Source organism: Penicillium bovifimosum (genome assembly GCF_028826915.1).
Source record: "Penicillium bovifimosum strain IBT 22155 chromosome Unknown utg000002l_segment0_segment0, whole genome shotgun sequence".
NCBI lineage: Eukaryota > Fungi > Ascomycota > Eurotiomycetes > Eurotiales > Aspergillaceae > Penicillium > Penicillium bovifimosum.
In genome coordinates this window covers 858377-873368 of record NW_026622711.1, presented here as the reverse complement: position 1 = coordinate 873368, position 14992 = coordinate 858377, and the positions used below count along the sequence as shown (strand labels likewise).

General features: G+C 49.8%; 7 protein-coding genes across 7 annotated transcripts; 4 read left to right on the top strand and 3 right to left on the bottom strand.

The window, feature by feature from the left end:
* Positions 1-169: 169 nt before the first annotated feature.
* On the bottom strand, positions 170-1976 carry N7515_001526 (uncharacterized protein; the record flags this gene model as incomplete). Its single annotated transcript, XM_056662270.1, has 4 exons — positions 170-427; positions 495-599; positions 653-1842; positions 1910-1976. The coding sequence occupies 4 exons, from the start codon at positions 1974-1976 to the stop codon at positions 170-172; spliced, it is 1620 nt and encodes a 539-aa protein (XP_056524383.1).
* Positions 1977-2609: 633 nt separating this feature from the next.
* N7515_001525 (uncharacterized protein) lies at positions 2610-3360 on the bottom strand (the record flags this gene model as incomplete). The annotated part of the gene is made up of 3 exons (XM_056662269.1): positions 2610-2662; positions 2803-3263; positions 3314-3360. 3 exons carry the CDS (start codon positions 3358-3360, stop codon positions 2610-2612), a joined length of 561 nt encoding a protein of 186 aa, XP_056524382.1.
* Positions 3361-3884: 524 nt separating this feature from the next.
* Positions 3885-5006, top strand: N7515_001524 (ketopantoate reductase family protein; the record flags this gene model as incomplete). Its single annotated transcript, XM_056662268.1, has 2 exons — positions 3885-4098; positions 4180-5006. The coding sequence occupies 2 exons, from the start codon at positions 3885-3887 to the stop codon at positions 5004-5006; spliced, it is 1041 nt and encodes a 346-aa protein (XP_056524381.1).
* Positions 5007-6069: 1063 nt separating this feature from the next.
* On the top strand, positions 6070-7849 carry N7515_001523 (cytochrome P450; the record flags this gene model as incomplete). The annotated part of the gene is made up of 6 exons (XM_056662267.1): positions 6070-6348; positions 6401-6868; positions 6933-7035; positions 7148-7307; positions 7359-7608; positions 7661-7849. The coding sequence occupies 6 exons, from the start codon at positions 6070-6072 to the stop codon at positions 7847-7849; spliced, it is 1449 nt and encodes a 482-aa protein (XP_056524380.1).
* An 893-nt stretch (positions 7850-8742) lies between these two features.
* erg2 (C-8 sterol isomerase ERG2) lies at positions 8743-9508 on the bottom strand (the record flags this gene model as incomplete). The annotated part of the gene is made up of 2 exons (XM_056662266.1): positions 8743-9080; positions 9142-9508. The coding sequence occupies 2 exons, from the start codon at positions 9506-9508 to the stop codon at positions 8743-8745; spliced, it is 705 nt and encodes a 234-aa protein (XP_056524379.1).
* Positions 9509-10369: 861 nt separating this feature from the next.
* Positions 10370-11051, top strand: N7515_001521 (uncharacterized protein; the record flags this gene model as incomplete). Its single annotated transcript, XM_056662265.1, has 2 exons — positions 10370-10670; positions 10723-11051. 2 exons carry the CDS (start codon positions 10370-10372, stop codon positions 11049-11051), a joined length of 630 nt encoding a protein of 209 aa, XP_056524378.1.
* A 1923-nt stretch (positions 11052-12974) lies between these two features.
* On the top strand, positions 12975-13789 carry xgeA (putative endoglucanase; the record flags this gene model as incomplete). The annotated part of the gene is made up of 2 exons (XM_056662264.1): positions 12975-13324; positions 13393-13789. The coding sequence occupies 2 exons, from the start codon at positions 12975-12977 to the stop codon at positions 13787-13789; spliced, it is 747 nt and encodes a 248-aa protein (XP_056524377.1).
* Between the last annotated feature and the right edge of the window lie 1203 nt (positions 13790-14992).

The following is a 14992-nucleotide window of genomic DNA, read 5'->3' as shown; positions in this document are numbered from 1 at the left end:
TCTTCTTTGCTTCTAGGTAACGACTAATAACTATTCTTCTGACTGAAATACAGTAAATTATGGAAAAAGAAGCTCTGCTCCGCCGCATGATTAAAACTACTCGTCCCAAAATAATCATTCTCGACTAACTTGCCAGTTGCCGTCAATCAGGGTTGGAACTCGGGATCATTTATGTACTCCAACTAGTCCGATGGCTAAGTTGATTCGCCGCCATTTCCCTATATCTTGATGCAGTCGCAATTCTAGCCTTCTTACCCCAAATGAGAAGTGGAATGGGTAAGAGAAGGATCGCAAAAGCAACCACTGCAACCAAAATGTGCAAGTCGCGCATGCCCATCCCTTCGACCCAAGGCGTTAACACGAAGAGCACAATGACCGAGAAGATGTTGCGCATAAAGATCACTCCGATCAAAGCATCGCCGATGATCTACAGACCGCCAAGTCAGTTCGAGAACAGGAGAGCCGGAGTAAAGAGGAATTGCTTCGGTGCTCACGTCTTGGTAGCAATCCATGAGGTATGAAAGGGCAACTCCACTGATAGCCGCGAGTGCAAATCCAAATAATCCAAATCCTACGGCAAGAACAGCCCAATGCGCACCCTAGATTAAGTGAGAATCCGGACACTTCTTTCATGGGATGTACGACAACTCACATTGGCAAGCCCCAACCCGAACATCAGTATACCAACGGGGCTAATAATGGCAACAGGCAACGCAAGCCAAAGTCGCATCTCGGGCTCATAAATACCTCTGTTCCGCTTGGACAGCCACAAAATAGATTTATCACTCAGATGTCCGCCAAAGGGGAACCCGAGAAGAGCGCCGATGAACGGAGCAACGTTCATCAAACCCACCCCGATAGCATCAAAATTATAAGGCGGGATAGTCATATACGACGCCTGCAGCGACGTCATAATCGCAAACCAGCTCAGCGTCGACCCGTATGTAATCGCCACATACGAAACAGCCGGGAAGGTGAACAGCGTGACGATGGGCTGATAGAAATGCGGCCATAATGCCTCCTGCGTCGGTGTAATCAGCGCCATGCGCTGGAAATACGTCTTCATCGGTATATCAGGCGGAGTCGGCGCCCGAGTTGCGACCATCGAATTGGCGCCTTTCACATCCAAACCTGTGTCCTTCGACCGTCCCGATGACCCCGCTGTCACCGGCGCAGTTGAGACAAGCTCTCGGCCCCCCAAGACTGGAATGTACTTTGATTCTTCGAATAGGAAAAGCACACAGAATAAGGTCACACCGAAGAAAATCACGCACCACCACCACATCCACCGCCACCCTTGTGACACAACGATATATCCCGATGCGACGGGGCCGAGGAAGGCTCCCGCTGACTGTACAATCACGTACCATCCGTTCATCGTCGCGTGCTGGTGCACGAAGAACATATCTGCGATCGTGATCTGCGTGATGATCTCGCTGATTGCGCCACCGATGCCGGATATCAGTCCGCTGCCGAGTAAATCACCGGTCGTGTATGTTCTTGCCTGCCAGATGCAGGAGGCGAGTTGCAGGGCTACGCTAAAGATGTAGATTGGGCGGCGGCCATACTTGTGGACTAAAGGCATGAAGAAGATGCATCCGATGGCGAGGCCGCTGTAGTTTAGGGCGGCTTCGGCGTTTAGAATGTCGATGGTGAAGTTTAGTTCTTCTTGCATTGGGCCCCAGGCTGTGAAGCCTACATCTAGTTGGACGAAGGTCCAGAGGACGAAGAAGCTGGCTAGGGTGAAGTTTAGGACTTTGCGGGGTGTTGACCAGTTTAGGGGGTCGTTGGGGTCTGAGGATGGGGGTGGGAAGAGGACTAGTTGGTCTCTAGACTGGTGAACTGGTTGCATAGGTTAATGTTTATCTATCGTAGTGTTTCCAAAGTTATGCTGGTCGTGGTCGCTCACCCTTCTCTAGTGTGACGGTTCCTGGAGCCCAAAACGTCTCATCTCGAACATGGGCATCGTTCTCCATGACTGAGCGCTGGCAACTGGAGGGATTGTAATCTGGACTGAGAGGAAGATGGGAGAGATAGAGATCTCTCTCTATACCTAGGTGAGAAGCCCATGTGCAGTGCGGAGCCACGACAGTCCTATCAAGTGCAAGAACTGCGGGGAACCCAGGAGACCCCCCTGCCAACCTGGAAGTATGAGATAGCTCAGTATACAAGGTCACGAGGATGAGTGATAACAGGCGGTCGAATCGGGATTGACGTTGCTTGGACTAATTTGGTAAAGCTTGACGAAAGCATTACCTGTCCTCTGATTGCTTATTTGGTCCATCGAAGAAGGTCTTTGATACTTAGAGGTACTTCGAAATCTTTCACTATATAACTGCTGAAGCCAAGCCTCTCAGCGTATGCAGGTTATTGCTTGTATCTCAATCCAGACAGGTAAGATGAAAAGACGAGATGCACCGGGCTCAGATTATATAAAGAGTGAGCTAGGGCCTCCATCCTACACCGACAAGAAAGATAAAACGACATCTTGAATATGATTCAGTGGTATAGGTACTCATAGCAAAACCAGTGCATAAAACTACTCCAACGACCAGATATAAGCCCGAAACATATCCCTACTATAATCACTCCAAGGATACGCCATCAAATCAAAACTCGGCTTCAGCCTCCTCCTCATCCTCTCCGTCATCGGATACCCATGCTGCTTCCGACAACAAGCACACTTCACCGTACAATGTCCCCACCCCTTCACCCTCCTCGAATCAAGCGGATTCGCACAACACCCACACGACCTCCCACAACACCCGCCCCTCCTCGCACAATCCTCCCTTAACCACACACTCTTCATATACCACTGCGGATCTCTCCGAATCCACAAATACCCGCCCTTAATCGGCCCCGGCGGACACCCCGCCAGCAGCGCATCGTACGTGCGCTCGATGCGCATGTACTCATGGTCCAGCGCTATCAGCTCGTCGATCATCTCAGGCAGAAGAGCCTTGACATCTTTGTCTGGGTCTGCGTGCACGATCTGCACGCACTCTTTCATGTAGGTCTCGTGTTGGGTGATTTCACGGAGACAGAGTTCCGTCTCGATTATCGATTGCGACCAGCGTGAGATCTTTGTCCGGTCGGTTTCCCAGCATACATACCGGGTGCAGCGGATTATCTGCCAGTTGACCCAGCGCCCGGAAATCTCGGTGGCTTCGTGGATGTAGTCTAGGAGGCTCTCGAGGGCCGAGAAGGGCCTTTTCTTGACTGGGGGTTCTTCATCTCGCTTTTGCTTGAAATGCGCAAGGTGGCTGGTATGAAATGGGTGAATGGGTGCGTACAGGTAGAGTACTTACATCACTTTTTATCGTCTTTGATGACTCTTTGGAAATGAGTTTGACTGCCCATGGATGGTGGCGCGTTAGAGTTGATGGTTAGTTCGGATCTTGATATTCCCCAGTGGCTTTGAATGAATCAAGCATTCTTTCGCTTAAATAAAGCGTCGACATGTTCCTGGAGATGTTGCAAGAGGATGGATCTCCCTTTCGGGTGAGGTGTTGATAGCGCTCATCGACCCGAATTGATCACCGGAAATAAACGGTATAGCTCCGACACCCTTTTAATATAGTCGCGAGGTCACTACCACAATGACTAGAGAGCCGAACTCGGCCTCTCTTCATCCTTCGAGATAGATTGAGGCAACTTGGTGAGGGGTAAAAAGAGGCAGATAAGGAGAAAAGAGGCAGGAGTCCCCGACCAGCCAATCGGGTATCAGAGTCAAACCCAATCGGCCTTATCCATGCGGAGAAGTCACTTCCTATAAATACACGAGTTCTCTTGCAATGGCGTGACAATTTGAACTTGGGACTTCGGCAGATTGTTCAAGTTCTTGACGCTTTAACTGCACCATTCACATTCACAGCAAACTCAACATGTCCAATGGTACAAAAGAGAGCACGGCCAAGCGCCGAGTGCTTGTAATTGGAGCAGGAGGTGTGGGGACAATGGTCTGTGTAGCTCTAGAGAGATCCGGGAAAGCAGCAGTCACTGCCGTTCTACGATCCAACTATGAGCAGGTGGTCAAGCATGGATTTGAGATCGAGTCCATTGACCACGGAAAGCTATCTTCCTGGAGACCGAGTGCAGGTAGGAGAAAGCACCCAAGCTGCTAGCGATGCGAAAGCTACCTAGTCAAAGCTCGATCCGAAGGCTGACATGTATATACAGTTGTCAACGCGGTCCCGCAACAAGATCCCAATGCCCCATTCGACTACGTCGTCATCACAATGAAGAACATCCCCGAAGTGAACAACATCCCTAAGATCATATCCCCAGCCATAACCCCCAACCACACAACAATCGTCCTATTCCAAAACGGACTCTACATCGAGCCACCCATTCTCGAAGCCTTCCCTTCAAACGTCGTTCTCTCAGCGCCGACCTACATCGGCGCACATGAGCACAACGGTCACGTAACCCACACCGACCACGACATGTTCAACATAGGCGCCTTCCACAATAAATCCCTAGACGCATCCTTCGAGCGCGCCAAGCTGGAAGAGTTCGCGGATATCTACAACGGCAGCGGCGTCGTCGAGGCCCAGGTCGTCGATGATATCGTCCTCTATCGCTGGCGCAAGGTGCTCTGGAATGGAATCTTCAATCCTATGTGTGCTATCACGCAGCTGGATAGCGCTACGGTACGGCTCTTTGGCGGCGAGCACAGTGTGATCAGACCTGGTATGGCGGAGATGGTGGCTATTGCCAAGGCTGATGGCTATGAGCTTGGGGATAGCGTCATCGAGGAGATAATTGAGTCTACTCCGCTCGAGTCGGCGTTCAGACCTAGTATGCTGGTTGATGTGGATAAGGGGAATCCGATGGAGGCGGAGGTTATTTTGGGGAATGCTTTAAGGGTGGCCAGGGCGAAGGGGGTTGAGACGCCGATTTTGGATACTACATATCGGTTCTTGAAGCTCATTCAGGCAAGGCTGTTGGCGGCGAGGGGATTGATTGTTGAGCCGAAGGAGTTGCCGACGACGGATATTTTGTAATATGTCTTATATTGGAGATTGAGATTACGCGTGTCTGATAGAATAAACCCACTTGTCTGTTTCCACTGGTGGAAATATGAAACCCCCGATATGGATGGTAACCTTGCATCTAACAGATTCCTGGAGAATTTGCGCTTCCCCCCATAGACAAAAGCAGTCAAATACACAGTACGATGATGTTAGAAGGATATCTCTCCCAATCTTCGACAGCTACCTCCCTTGCAGAAAATAGACGCACTCAACCATCTTGGCGCAGTCAGGTTCCAGATCCTGACACACATACGGTGACATGCACGGCATCTACCCGGGCGACTAGTGCCTGACTCGAGATACTCGTGTCTTCGACAAGCTTGGCGGATGCAGAGCTATTGTTTTCCTGCGTCCACCTGTATGTACATAGGAGAAGGTCGTGCTACTCTCCGGTTCCCCGGCGCCGATACCGGAGAACATATTTGATCCCATTTACTGATAAGTTCGTCCGCCGCAGATATTGTGGAGCGATTGGATGTCTTGGCTTAATTCCGTGGCCTGTCATTGTACTGCCCGTAGTGCGAGCTTCATGTTGGTTATGCCGAGGATGGCGGAGTTCTCGAATAGGCTTGATACTGGATAGTTTATGGACGTTGGAGAACAGCAAGCATGACCCTCTGATTTGGCAGATTCATGGTTCCATGTTGTGTATGGGCTCAAAATTCAGGTTCTTGCGTTTCTGGATAGCTCCAGCATTACAGGGTCTCCTAACAAGAAGTGTCGATGCAGAGCTGAAGTTTGAACTCCAATCTCCAGCTATTTCCCGACAACCGAGCCTCCGAACGAGAAACGTTCACCAATGCGGGAGAAAGTCCCATTTGCAGAGACTGCCAGGGAGATTTCTTGATCCTGTTAAGCCGTTCGCTGAAATAGGAGCTATTGTTAATCATAGTGCTGCAGTATGCAGGCCTATGGTGAAGTGGGCCGTACAACTTCACACGAATCCTGAAACAATTCTCCGATAGCATTGCGAACTCTGATAGACAAGTCTCGAGCAGTAATCAGTTAATCTTCATTCTCTCGTCCATACGAAATGGCTGTCCTTGTGTTAGTATTCGTATTGGTGTTCGTTATCATCCGAAGTACAATCACAGCCCTAAGACCCGGCCTAAGATCAATCCCAGGCCCCTTCATCGCCCGTTTCTCATGTCTCTACCGGCCATGGAAGATAGCAAAAGGCAATGCCCCAGACTTCTACCTGGCACTCCACGAACAATACGGTCCAATTGTTCGCACCGGCCCAAACACAGTAGACATCTCAGACCCGAAGGCTATACCGATACTATATGGGATCAGCAGCAAGTTCCTAAAAGTAAACCCAATCTCTCCAAATAAAGCAAAAAAACTACTAACCTACTCACCAGTCACCCTTCTACGATATATTCAACCCCTCATACGAAGACGAGAAAATGCCAAACATGTTCTCCGTCCGAGATCCAGCACAACACCAAGCTCTGCGTCGACCAGTAGCGCAGAAATTCTCAATGTCTTCGATCAAGTCTTTCGAGCCTTTGACGGACGAGTGCACGAGCATCTTTCTTGCTGCAATGGCAGAGCTGGAAGGACAGGCCGTTGACCTCGGTGTCTGGCTGCAATGGTATGCGTTCGATGTCATTGGCGCCATAACGTTCCAGCGTCGCTTTGGATTTATGGAAGATCGTACGGATAAATGGGGCATGATACGTGCTATGGAGAAGGGGCTTGTGTATGCTGGGATTGTTGGTCAGATCCCAGCGTTGCATAGCTGGCTCTTGGGGAATCGCTGGGTTGCCAGGATTATGGCGGCGCAGTCTTTCTTTGAGGTTGCGGATCCTTTGCGGTCGATTGTGCGGGTGAGTTTTCACCTTTTCGCCAGTTGAAACTCCTTGTGAGATAGAGATTTTGACGCTTCGACAGTTCACACAGCAATGTATCGATGAGTATGATCGCCAGCCTGAAGAGCATCGTGGTCGGCCAGACTTTCTTGCTTGGTTGCGAGAGAGTGATGGGAAGGGTAACCGTATGTCGAATCGGGATATGATCAATCATTTGAGTAACAACCTGTGAGTCACTCGTTTGTTTGAGATGCTGATTTTCTGATCGCTGACGGGTCGTCCATCCTAGACTGGGAGGGGGTGACTCAACGGCAATCTCACTTCGCGCAGTCATCTACTTTCTGGCCAAGAACAAGTCTGTATACGACAAGCTCCAGAAGGAGATTGACGAAGCAGACCGGGCCGGGAATCTGTCCGAGTATATAACCTATACCGAGTGTCTCGAACTTCCTTATCTGTAAGTCAGCGTCCCGAGCCCACCTCCTCCGTAGCACCTGACAATTTCCAGACAAGTCGTTATAAAGGAGGCAATGAGATGCCACCCGGGCGTCTTATTCCCTCTGGAGCGAGTAGTCCCGGATGGCGGAGTAACTCTCTGCGGTGCCCGTTTCGAGGCAGGGACCATCGTTGGTATCAATCCGGCAGTGATGCATCACGACAAGACGATTTTCGGAGATGATGCAGCCGCGTTCCGGCCTGAGCGATGGACAGAGTCCGATGATGAAAAAATAAAGCTCATGGATCGTCACTTGATGACAGTATGTTGAACTTCAATCTGCTGATTTGTTCGCAAATTGATGTGTTGCCTAGTTTGGACAGGGGTCTCGAACGTGTATTGGGAAGAATCTCTCTATCATGGAAATGGGGAAGCTGATACCACAGATTATCCGCCGGTTTGAGATTGAGTGGGCTTCTGATCAGCCTCAGTGGTGTGTAGAGACGTTTTGGTTTGCGAAACAGCATGGGTTGATATGTCGTCTTCGGTTGCGGGAGAGGTAGAACCTAAGACTGGACTTCCGGCTTTATGGTAGAGGCATGTCTGAGAGTCAACTAGCAGACACTTCATGGTCCACTCGACCACACCGCGAATGGTATCTCCTATTCATGGGACCTTTATAATTCGAAAATGATAGAGGATTGCCACATTCCCGGGGTGCATTAAATGCAAAACTCCCCAGTGTGCATGAGCTCCGGCCACTTCATCCTCTTACACCAATCTCCATCGAGAGATCCCCAGCAACACAAGGCGCATCGGCAAGGACCAGGTCTGCCTGCTGAAACGAAGCATCTACGGCCTCAAACAATCGGCCGAGGTTCAACAAATTGGGCGATCACCTGATCAAGATCTGTGTAGACCATTTGTGGAAATCATGTTTGTTTCTTGGATCTGGCCCTTGCACAGAACAACCATCAACATGTCTATATTATCCACGTATGTCTGTTAGAACTATCTCTTTGACCTTGCTTGGAAGCTGATTCAGGATCCAAGAGGAAGATGTTTGTCCGGATGAGCGGGTAGAAAGTTGGGATTTTGTAGGGCGCCTGAATTGCTTTCGGCGGGATGAACCTCGGCAGTTCGGATGTTTGAGGGACTGGGGTGACTCGGACGGACTTGCCCACATCCATCTAAACTCGGTAGGTCGTCTTAGGTTACAGTCAGCACAGAAGCAATGGAAACCTGGAAATTCCGAATCAGCTCGATCCAGCTGATGTCTTCATTATGAGCATAATCCGTACAGCCCACCGATTAAGTATACACGTCTATATCTTCCGGCTCAACAAGTACCAGACACAGAATCGAATCTCAAAATCCGTATCATACACAGTATATGCCAAACCTCATCAATCGCACCAAAAGCCCATATTAAAACAACGTAGAATCGTATGTTCAATCACAGCTTGAACCTCAACAAGTTGGAAATCATCTCACGACCGGTGATGCGCGTGGTCGCCCACAAGGTCGGGAAGTCCAGAGTGCTGGTGAAAGTATCGGCATAACCGAAGAAGAGCATGGGAGGGATCCAGCCACGGGCGTACTCGAGCGCAAAGCAAGACGCATCCATCTTGTACTGCTTGACCTCGCCGCGGACGAGGTGGTGCACGCTACCGGCGGGGTAGACCTCGGGCTTGAACTCGCCGGGGACGTAGGCCAACTGAGTTCCCTGGAGGATGTTGAAGTAGTCGTCGGCGGTGTGGCGGCCGGTGTGGCCCTCGGTTCCGATAGCAGTACCTGTAGAATTGAGGTTAGAAGACCTTTTACTTCAGGATTCGGAGTGAGGCGCAATGCTTACCGAAAATGATCAGATACTCGGTGATACTGGCGTGGATGATGTACATGGCACCCATTGCACCGCCGGCGTTGTTGAATACCCACTCTTCCTGAGTGCTCAGGTACTGGGGTCCGACTTTCTGCTCCAGCTCGGCAACAATGAAGTTGACGATGGAGCGGGTGTCCTCTCCGTGGGCGCTGATGGCGCGCTGAGACACATCGTGCAGGTGCTCTGGGTCAAAGACGTAGAATTGCTCCAGGCGCGCGTCGAGGAAGCGGTAGACGGCGGAGAACAGAGCCAGGAAGATGGCCAAGAAGCTCAGGGTCTTGAGGGAGAAGCAGCGACAGCCGCAGCCGGAGCTGGAGGACCTGGAGGATTTGGAAGGCATCTTGTGGATTGTGGAAGAGTCCTGGAATGGAGAAGTCGAGCATTTAAATTTCATTCCGGCCCCCTGGCGACGGACCCCGGAGTTCCACCCACTGTGGGGCCGAGCAAAACAATTGTCAACGCCCTCGCTTGTATACGAAGGCCTTAGATCTACCCTACAGATGGGAATTGAGTCAATTGGCCTTACTGAAATACTGCGTATGCCTCAAGCCTATTTTCAATATGTTTCTGCTGTACATCTTAGTCTATCAGGCAATAGTCAGGCAGTCAGTTGGTTCCAGAGATGGTTGAGATGGTTCTGTTTGGACGAGTTTGTCTGTGTTTGCAATGTTTGACACATCCAAGCATTTGACAGGCCATGCCGGATCATTCCAATCCGAATCATCGCATCTTCAATTGGACGATTTAATATCAACTCGGCATTATCAACTGTGCTGCCTGAAAACTAGCGATCCTCATGTTGTTTCAATCACTTGGCTGAACCAACCGTGCTCAACCTCAAGTGCCTGTCTCCATGGCGGTGATCCTTCTTTTCAAAGGTACGTAGTGGGAATATAAAATTACTAGCGTGTAAATAGCCCATGTAAGAAACCTTTTCTTACACTGTAAATAGCAAAGAAAATCGTGTAAAACGGTAAATGTAAATTACATCTGCAATCCCTAGGTTCAACCACCGGTGGTTGATCTGCGTTCTGCCTGGTGACTCCCCTATCCCATCATATCAGATCTGCCTAGGCCGCCACCTAAGTGAGCGGAGACCACCCACTTCTTCCCCCAGCTCGATCTTGATAATAAAAAGTTCCCGAAATTCCCGAATCCCTCCATTTCATTCAACAAAATTTTGCACAACCACCGAAGAAAAATGGCGTCCACGACGCAGAATATTGAAACCTCCGCAATAGAGCAGCTAGCGTCTCCGCCGAAGATATCCCTACAGATACTTGGGACGCATACGACGAACGAACAGGCCGAAGTCATCGATTTTGATATTCGTATTGATTGCTCGAAGGAAGCGAAAATCAATTCTGGAGAATTCTTGACGAGCAACGAAAGTGACCTTCGCTCTTGGGATCAGTCCGTTGAATCCAGTGATAGTTTCCCGACAACATCTTATCGCTGGCTTACCGATTGGCTTAGTGATAACGACAGCAGAAGAAGGTACAGTCTCCAACTCGATTGTTTCTTGGCTACCTATACTAACTATAATATGTCAAGCTGGAATCCGTAAACTAGTCTGTGTTCCTGATGACCTTTCCGCTGCTATAAAAGCCCACGCGGAGGGCCTCGCACGCCAAATTGCGTATGGTGGATCTATCAAAGCTGAAATCCACACTCCACCCCTCGAGTCGGATGTCTTGCCTCAGGAGTACACCGCGGTGGTTCGAGCGGAATGGAGCCTTGGTAGTCCATTCATCGCCGCGGAGCAATCCTGGAATATGATGGTAATGAATGCAATGGTCAACCGCAAAAAAGGCATGATCTCTGTCAATGACCGACAAACCTCACATGGAAGGTCGCCGTTCCGCAGGGCCCATGAGAATTAATAACACTTCTACGGTCATATCACAGGAGCTAAATGAGGCGGGGTTCAAGCGTAGTGTAGTACAATACTCGAAATGGGGATGTGATGGTTAATCAAACAAGATATCAGCCTTCCATTTACTCATAGCTTTTTCTACAATCGATTATTCTCGTGATTTCGTTGTTTTTACAACAGTTTCCATATCACCCAGCCAATGATTCATCTTTCACGCAAAATCAATTCGATCTCTTTGTTTGTATCATGGATCCTTATAGTATAATTGATGCTGATATGGCGGGGATGGATACCTGTAGATTAAAACCTCTTATGGTTTCTTTCTTGGTGAATATACTTCTACTAGGCCTGTGATGCAGGGTTCATCGATGAAAACATGTATTTCCACTCATCGACGCTGCTAATATGATATAGCTGGCGTCTTCTTCCGGCTGCTTCTTGTTTCCAATCAACCTGGGACTTGGGTCTATTACAACAAAAGTCTTGGAGAACCCCACATGTCGGGGAGGATACCAGCCTAAAGGGCAATGGCAAGGCTTTCAACCTAAAAAAACTTTTCCCTTCTGTCTTGAGCCAACTGGTGTATAACTTATAAGCCTGCTCTATGGGAAGGGCTTCCGCATTTTCAAACCTGATGTCCCGGTGGATCACAAAGATTACGATTTGAAGATCCTCATGAAGCATCATCAGTGATTCGGGCCGTTTCCTGGTTTGTACGATGAAATAGTAAACCCAGAACGACGAGCAGTTCTGATTTGGGTTATGCGAAACTGTCCTCCGGACACCATGAGGCCTTTTCATCTCACGACCCCACGAGAGATATGTATGCAATGAGGACAAGGAGTTTGTGCTCAAGGTCATGACACTTGACACAAGAGATTGGCCTTCTGCACAGGAACTATTCGAAGACAGCTGGTTTGCAGAAATTGACCAGTTGGCAGGATTCGACGAGACTAGGTGGTAGCATAATCATTGACCCAAAATGCAGGAAACACGGAAGTTTTCCAATAGACCGAGTATTATAACCTTGTTGCATTAACATGTTATACTGATTGTGCAGCAGCAGCCATTGCAGTATGATACTGCAGTCTGCAGGACGAATGTCGATCATCGCCCCTTGAAGAACGGTCATCATTCCGCATCCACCGGCCTGTCTATAATGTTGAAGCGATGATTTGTGGGGTACATGTACCTGAAGAACGGGAGACTAGTGACGGTGTGGCTGATTTCGAAATATCCTTCCGCCAATCTTCAGAGGTTGTGTGCATGCTGTTGCAAATTGCACAATACCTTCAGCTTTCAGGCCATGGTTCTCATATCCTGATCCCGCTTGAGGGACCGACCGAGAATCAGAAGCAAATAGAGCTTATTCTATTTCGAGGGATATTTGCCAGCCCTTCGCATAACATGAGTTATTCATGGATATTCGAGAACAATAACACATTCCAGCGAGATTTCCGAATTGACTGCGTCCAGAAGTAGCAGTTCACCCGCCCCCTCACAACGCCGTTGTCTCAGACGTCCTGTCAATGGCCGGAGATCTTCCCAAAACTGCATAAATGCAAATCTCCTCCTACAAAACCAGATCCCAGTCGTGGAAAATCTTCTCCAGAGAGGCGCATCTGTGGCTGCGGCGATCGCATTTCCACTAATTCGGCAGCCCAACCTAGCTAGCTCCGGGCAAGCTTTCAGATTTACCCGTCTCTTGTGGAGTTCCGAGTGGGCTTGATGGATGCTCAGTACTCCGTACAGTACTACGCAATATGCGAGAGGATCACTCCGTGATCTATACGGAATAGTGACCATGGCTGGCCTATCCCATACTGATCGGACGTTTTCCAGGAGCTGAGTATAAGACACACTGACAATCCCGTTCCATGCTCTACGTTTGCTGCTTGTATGTTCATACTGCACCCTTTCAAAAGCCGCAATGAAGTCCCTCGCTCCTCTATCCGTCCTCACCTCACTGGCAGCCCTAAGCAACGCCGCCACCATCCCGACCAAGACCCTCTCCCGCCGCGCCGACTTCTGCGACCAATGGGGCTCTACAACAACAGGCAGCTACATCCTCTACAACAATCTCTGGGGCCAAAGCGACGATCCCTCCGGCACGCAGTGCACAGGCCTGGACTCCGTCAACGGCGACACGATCGCCTGGCACACCTCCTGGTCCTGGGCCGGCACGTCGTACCAAGTCAAGAGCTACGCGAACGTCGCCCTGCAGTTCACATCCAAGCAGCTGAGCGCCGTGAGTAGTATCAAGTCCGCCTGGGAATGGAGGTACGCTATTTGTGGCAAATCTGACGCAAAACTGTCGGATGAACCGGCTCCGCTAATAATCTCGCTAGCTACTCTACCACCGATATCGTCGCTGACGTTGCATACGACCTATTCCTCAGCTCGACTCCGGACGGCAGCAACGAGTACGAGATCATGGTGTGGCTTGCTGCGCTGGGCGGTGCGGGCCCGATCTCATCGACTGGCTCTGCGATCGCGACTGTTGATATTAACGGTGTTTCGTGGGATCTGTTCGTTGGTCCGAATGGGAGTATGACTGTGTACAGTTTCGTCGCGGCGTCTACCGTTACGAGTTTCGAGGGTGATCTGTTGGAGTTCTTTAAGTATCTGGAGAATGATCAGGGATTGAGCTCGAGTCTGTATTTGATTGATGTTCAGGCTGGCACGGAGCCTTTTACTGGGACGGCTGATATGAAGACTACGTCTTATTCGGCTGTCGTTGCTTGATTTGGTGGCAGAAATAGAATGAAATTCTCACGTGCGCGATACTGAAGCCATGCTCCTGTTACATGTAGTACTCCGCATATCTCACCACCTAACCGCCGACCATAAAACAGAACGGCAGCAATCCTGAAACACGTTTCAAGCGCCTATCTCCCAAGCCCAAACGTCACCAATCCTCATTCCTCCTATACACTCGCCTTGAAAAAAAACGGCTGCCTATTCTACAACCCTCCAAACCCGCCCATATCCCATCTAAGCATCATAGTGATCATACAATGAAACGTCACAAAAGAACCTCCCAAAAACAATCCTCCAACGGCATCGCACCATTACTCAAAGACAGCGAGACGCCAATCCTGAAACGAGGCGCAGTCTCGACGCTCGTCATAGCGGATGTGGCAGCGGACCGGCGGGAAGACCATCCGCGTCCTTTACCGGTCCATGGCCATGCATAAGAAGCATCGCGGGGGTAGCGGGGGATCAGAACCCGGTGTTCTGGATGGACTCTGGAGCGTAGATTGGTTCTAAGAATAGTAGTAGTATTTGATCATAGTATGTTGTATAGGCGCTAGAAATGTTTAAAATTAGATCGAATTTGTTAGGCGCTTCCAGCATGTCGGGATGGGAATTTGTCGGTCGCTGGCGGGATGGCGGGAAATGGGGGAGGGCGCTTATTTGCATCCGTCATGGGTTGATTTTCTACTGTGTACACAGCACAGTGGGTTTACTGTCAGAATTAGTATTTGCCACTACGGAGTACGGAGGACACAGTGGATCACTGGGGGAAAACAAAAAAGATAATGTGGCTGGGAAATCGATAGATCAAACGCCTTCCCGGGGATCAATGTGACCTCCCTTATGTGAGCCTGTGAGGACCAAGATCATTCTGAAGAGATAACGTTAAGTTCCTATTGGATCCAAGGTACTTACAGGAGCCAGCCCCCCTCGAACACGCCTCGAACACGCCTCGAACACGCTTATCGCGTAACAGGGGGCTCCAATAAGAAGTCATACCACAGGCATAAGGAATACAGGGATTCGCCCCATGCCAGTGCCAGTCGGAAACTGACAGGTTTGCTTTCGATTGGGCACCCTTCGGCGCCAACTCGAACTTGCGGGGGCTGTTTCGGGTGATTGACTTTGGATTTGTATTGATCTACAGCATACATCGGAGAGGCTAGATCCATTACTTCACGCGTTCAAGGT